A 5,528-nucleotide genomic window follows, 5' to 3' on the forward strand; every position below is an offset into this window, starting at 1 on the left:
ACCCTGGATCAGGGAGGTGACCTGAGTGAGGACGGTGTTACAATCTCACCCTAATCCTCTCAACATGAAATTACAATCACAAAATGGAGGACAACCACACATGGCCTAACACATGTTTGGGGGGACATAATTCAACCCATGATACCCCATGTATGGTCAGAGTAGAACTGTGCTCCATGAGGTTCTCAGTGGCAGATTTTTTGGATGTAGATCACCAGGCCGTTCTTCTGAGGCACCTCTGGGCGGACTTGAGCCTCTAACGTTTTGTTTCTCAGCCAAGTGCATTAACTCTTTGCACTACTCAAGGATGCCCAGGATAGTAAAGAAGGTGTTATTAAATATTTGTTATACATAAGAGGATGTTGGATTCGGTGGGATGAGAACCCTCTCTCTATCAACCAGTCTCTCCCTGCATTCCCCCTCACCCCTCACTCTGAAGGCCAAGCTGAGGGAAGGCCCCCGATGAACACAGGCCATGCTCCAGGGGAGGGGGCAAAGGTGGGCGCTTTGCAGCTGAGCCCACGTGGTTGACCTCTGGAAGGTTCCCTGCAGCCCCATCGCCTCCTCTGCACCCTCAGCCAGGGAGGAGCTGGTAGACAACTGCACTCTGGCCCAAAAGACAGCCCCTCCCGCTCCCGCCCCACACCCCATACCCCACACCCAGGCAAGGGGCTGGGCTGACCCACTGCCCACTGAAGCTCAGGCAGGCCGCAGCCACAAGAGGGGCTCTGGGAAAGGCCTCGCTGCCCTGAGCTCATGACTCACTTTCACGGGGGTCCACGAGGATGCCTGGGGTCCAGACAGTCTGCTCTGCGCCCACCACGGTGGTCCCATAAGCATCATATGATACTGTGTCACATTCCAGTGTACCCATCAGCAGGTGCTGGTCCCTCTGGGAACACAGATATCAACACACCTGGGCACCCTGGAAGCACAGAGCTGGGAGACAAGGGGTTACAGACATCAGAGCCACAGTCTCCAGGCCACAGAAACCATACCACATAAGGGGCACAGACCTCCGGGGAGCTTCCTGAGGGAGGTGGAGTTTGAGAGGGAGTTTGAGGGACTCTGAGATCTCAAAAAGCAGAGATGGCAGTGTCCACAGGGAGGTGCTGCAGGCAGGGCAACAGACACAGCAAAGGCCTGGAGGTGGGAGAACAGCCAGACCCACATGTCCCTATCACCCCAGAATTGCCCCAAAGCCAACCAAAGAGTCCTATTTGAGGTCACCATCCGCCCAGAGGGGAATGTTCACTGAAACCTCGTGAGATCCATCTTCAGAACCACCTACTGCCCTTCCAAGCCAGGCGGGGCCAGCAGCCTTTCAACCTCTGCTGTCCTGTTGGGCTGGCCAGGTGCTGAGCTGGACCTGCAGGAGGGATGGTCCCAGCCCTCTGTGAAGGACAAGACACTGAGGCCAAATTTAGGAGGTCTGTGGTCCCCAGGTGGGGGATCCTTCATGCTGCATCTGCAACGGGCAGACTTTGAGCCTCCTCTGCTCTCAGCTGGACTTCGCATCAACCGGATCTAACCTGGAGTGGATGACATGCCATGTCAAGTGAGTCTGTGAAGGAAACCCAATGGAGGCCTGGAGATCACAGGAATGTGGCTGGAATCTGCAGGGGTTTTCATCTGCCCCAGCCCAGGCAGGGACTGCCAAGTTTGGGCCTGTCCTTGGCTTCTCTCCTTATTTGGCCCACCAGGTGATAAGGCTGACACATAAAGCAGGCTGTGGGCCCTGTGCAGCCACCGACCCACAGCAGGGACACAGAGATCGGACTGAAAGGATGGTAAGTGCCAGGTAGGGCTATAAGGCTGGCAGACTCACAAGTGCTGTTGCACCGCTGCCTTTGGGTTAGGAGAGCAGAACCAGCTCCCTGGAGGCAGGCTGCCAAGGAGGAGAGAGGTAGCCTGGGAGCCCCAGCTATTGAAGGTGCTCCCCACTAGTCCTGGGCCTGCATGGGGCCCCAGAGGCGATCCCAGGGATGAGGAAGAGGAGTGTCTCAGAGGGTATGCGGGGGGTGGACTGCAGGGAGAGGGAGAGGACCCCTCCCACCCACAGTGTTGCAGGCCAGCAGGAAGACAGGCACCCGGGGCAAGGCTGCAGCCACCAAACAGGCCCAACGTGGCTCTTCCAACGTGTTTTCCATGTTCGAACAAGCCCAGATCCAGGAATTCAAGGAAGTGAGTGCCCCAAGCCCAAAGCCCTGCCCCACAAACATCCCCTTCTCTCTAGGTCAGTAGCCCTGGTGCTGCCCAGAGCCTCCCCAGGCCTCCCCAGGCCTCCCCTGGCCCCTGCTCCTCACACCACCCAGGACTCTCCTACCTCCTGCCTTCCAAGGGGGTGGGGAGCTGGTTCCTGTGGGAGACCCTGCCCCTCACCTCACAGGCCTTCAGCTGCATCGACCAGAACCGGGACGGTATCATCTGCAAGTCTGACCTGAGGGAGACCTACTCCCAGCTTGGTTCGTGAGCTCTTCTCCCACCCCAACCCATCCCTACAAGGGCCTCTGCTAGATACCAGCCCCACCCCTCCCGAGGACATCCCTCTGCCCTCTCCACCCTCTGCTCCCAGCCTGCTCGCACCACCCTCCCTCCCCTCTTTCCACACTTTTCTTCCACTTCTCCCCTTCCCCCTCCTTCCCTGCCCTGAGCTGAGGCTGGGAAGGAGGGGAGGACAGTCCAGTGTCCCTGTGTCCACTCCTGTCCCTGTCCCCAGGGAAGCTGAGTGTCCCTGACGAGGAGCTGGACGCCATGCTGCAGGAGGGAAAGGGCCCCATCAACTTCACTGTCTTCCTCACACTTTTTGGGGAGAAGCTTAATGGTGAGCTGGGTGTTCGGGACCCTCCTCCTGCTTCTGCCTGGTCTCCATCTCCAGTGGCCACACAGGCCCAGAGAAGGTGGCCCCACTGCATGGACCTCCCCAACGTCCCACAGGCACTGCCGGCAAAGTCCCAACTCCAGAGTGAGCAAATGGGCCTTCAGGTCCACTTCCTAACCCTAAGTCCCGACCTTCTCCCTGCCTCGTCCCCTCTGGTCCCCAAGGGACACTTTGTATCAGTAGGAGATAGGGGGCTCCATGCGTACCCTGGGACTCTTCCTGGGTGGGGCCAGTTGGCTGAGGGGGTGGGTGCTTGCCCGGCTTTCTCCACCCCAGGGACGGACCCTGAGGAGGCTATCCTGAGTGCCTTTCGCATGTTTGACCCCAGTGGCCAGGGGGTGGTGAACAAGGATGAGTAAGTGTGAATGACTGGGTACGGGTACTCTGCTGGGTCTCCACCCCAGACTGTTGTGAGGGCGGCTGCCTTAATTTGGGGGGCCTTCTTGTCACCTTCGTGAGTGGGCAGTGGGAGCTCCCGCCCAGTCTCCATGCAGCTGGCCCCTCTGTGGCCTTCTCCATTCTTCCAGGTTCAAGCAGCTCCTCCTGACCCAGGCAGACAAGTTCTCTCTGGCTGAGGTGAGGCATCTTGGCTACTTCAGTCCCATTTCCTGACTTCTACTCTGGGCCCCAGCCAGGAAGGGCCTGGGAATACCTTGGTGAACAGAACAAGCCCAGCCCCTGCCCTTGAGAGGCTCAGAGCCAGCAGGAAAGACCCGGACCCAGTGTAATGGGCACTCTGAGGGTGGCGTTAGAAGACGAAGGGGATGTACCAGGCAGAGAGGGCTGTGTGTGCGTGTGTGCAGAGGCCCAGGTGCTCCAGCAGGTGAGCGGGAGCATGCCGGAGCAACTGGAGGGGTGCCCTGCACATGCGGGGCAGGAGGGTGCAGACGTAGAATCTTGGGAGGCACCTCCATGTGGCCATGTGCCCAGAGCCCCATATCAGACAGCAGAAAGGCTACGAGCTAACACGCCGCTGGGGGAGAGAGAGGTACGGGTCCCAGGTCTCCCTCGGGTCTCTCCAGGACCCCTCCTGCCCCCAGCCCCTCCATGCCTGTCTGCTGGGCTGTGCCAGGGGCCAAGGCTGTCCCTCACCAGTGCCTCCTCCAGGTTGAGCAGATGTTCGCCCTGACACCCATGGACCTGGCAGGGAACATCGACTACAAATCCCTGTGTTACATCATCACCCACGGAGATGAGAAAGAGGAGTGACGGGAGCCGGGCCACCGGGGAGGGCTCAGGCCTGTGGGATCCTCAATAAACTTGCTAAATTAGACCTGCTGTGGTGGCTTGTCTGTGGCAGATGGTGGGGGCAGCCAAGGGGACTGTCTTAGTTATGTGCTGCTGTAACAGAAATACCAAAGTGGATGGCTTTGACAAATAGAAATTTAGTATCTCACAGTCCTGGTGGCTAGAACTCGGAATTCAGAGCACCAGCTCCTGGGAAGGCTTTCTCTGTTAGCTCTGGGGGAAGGTCCTTGTCATCAATCTTTCCCTGGTCTAGGAGCTTCTCAGAGTAGAGACTCTGGGTCCAAATGACATGCTCCACTCCTGGTACTTCTTTTTGGTGGCATGAGGTCCCCCTCCTCTCTGCTGTATTCTTTTATATCTCAAAAGAGATTGACTCAAAATACAACCTAATCCTGTAGATTCAGTCCAGCCTCATTAACATAACTGCCTCTAATCCTGCCTTATTAACATCATAAACCAAAAAAAAAAAAAAAAAACCCAAACCCATTGCTGTCGAGTCGATTCCAACTCATAGCAACTTCATAGGGTTTCCAAGGAGCACCTGGTAGATTCGAACTGCTGACCTTTGGTTAGCAGTTATAGCTCTTAAGCACTATGCCACCAGGGATGACCATTAATATCATAGAGGTTAGGATTTACAACACATAGGATAATCACATCAGATCCCAAAATGGTGGACAACCACACAATAGTGGGAATCATGGTCTACCCAAGCTGACGCACATTTTGGGAGGGGGGGGGTCACAATTAAATTCATAACAGAGACCTAGGGGCCTGAGGGGGCCTAGACCCAGTGCAGTGACTGCAATGACGACAGGCACCCCCAGTATGAGCGCGTGCTGTGAGCCAGGGCCCTTTAGTGCCTCTCCACAATCCCTCACAACTGCAAGGGGTGAGCTCTTAGTATGCTCCGTTTGCGGATGAATACAGTGAGGGAGGCGCAGAGAAGATGGATACCTCACCCAGGCTGTATCTCTAGGAAGAGAAACAGGTGGGTTCGCATTCATTTGCCATCAGGCCCAGGGATGAGCCACTAAGTGATGCTCTGCCAGTTCCTTGAGGGTGTGCAGAGAAGAGGCTGCGGACCAGGCACTCACAAACTCTGTTCAACAGCCCAACTGATGGACAGGCCCGGGGCCCTGCCCGCCCAGAACCCCTGACCACGGGGCCCCCTCTGCCCTCTGCTCTTTCCCTGTCTCAGCACACTGGGCTCAGGTGGGCCTCCCTGCACACCTGCATGGGGTTTGCTGGGTCCTGTTTGAAAGGCACAGAGGAACCCATTTGAAAGCACAAGCAACTTCACATTAGAAATATGGACATGGAGAAATGACGGGAAACAGAGGCCAAAGGAGGGGCCAGAATACACACCAATTTTCAAAGGGGGTTCTCAACAATCAGC

The 5,528-nt window shown here is 56.8% G+C and overlaps 1 protein-coding gene across 1 annotated transcript; it reads left to right on the plus strand.

Moving 5' to 3' along the window:
- The first annotated feature begins 462 nt into the window (after nt 1–462).
- MYL7 (myosin light chain 7) lies at nt 463–4,139 on the plus strand. Its single transcript, XM_023558615.2, has 7 exons — nt 463–498; nt 1,506–1,558; nt 1,995–2,184; nt 2,390–2,465; nt 2,720–3,236; nt 3,409–3,457; nt 3,989–4,139. The coding sequence occupies exons 1-7, from the start codon at nt 463–465 to the stop codon at nt 4,088–4,090; spliced, it is 1,023 nt and encodes a 340-aa protein (XP_023414383.2). The 3' UTR covers nt 4,091–4,139.
- Nucleotides 4,140–5,528: the final 1,389 nt, after the last annotated feature.

Source organism: Loxodonta africana, chromosome 8, assembly GCF_030014295.1.
Source record: "Loxodonta africana isolate mLoxAfr1 chromosome 8, mLoxAfr1.hap2, whole genome shotgun sequence".
NCBI classification, from domain to species: domain Eukaryota; kingdom Metazoa; phylum Chordata; class Mammalia; order Proboscidea; family Elephantidae; genus Loxodonta; species Loxodonta africana.

Excerpts from the sequence above, each read along its gene's own strand:
- MYL7 (XM_023558615.2), top strand. The coding sequence starts at position 463 with ATGAACACAGGCCATGCTCCAGGGGAGGGGGCAAAG. Across the intron at positions 3,237-3,408 it reads GGGGTGGTGAACAAGGATGA|GTTCAAGCAGCTCCTCCTGA; the intron begins GTAAGTGTGAAT and ends CCATTCTTCCAG. Across the intron at positions 3,458-3,988 it reads ACAAGTTCTCTCTGGCTGAG|GTTGAGCAGATGTTCGCCCT; the intron begins GTGAGGCATCTT and ends TGCCTCCTCCAG.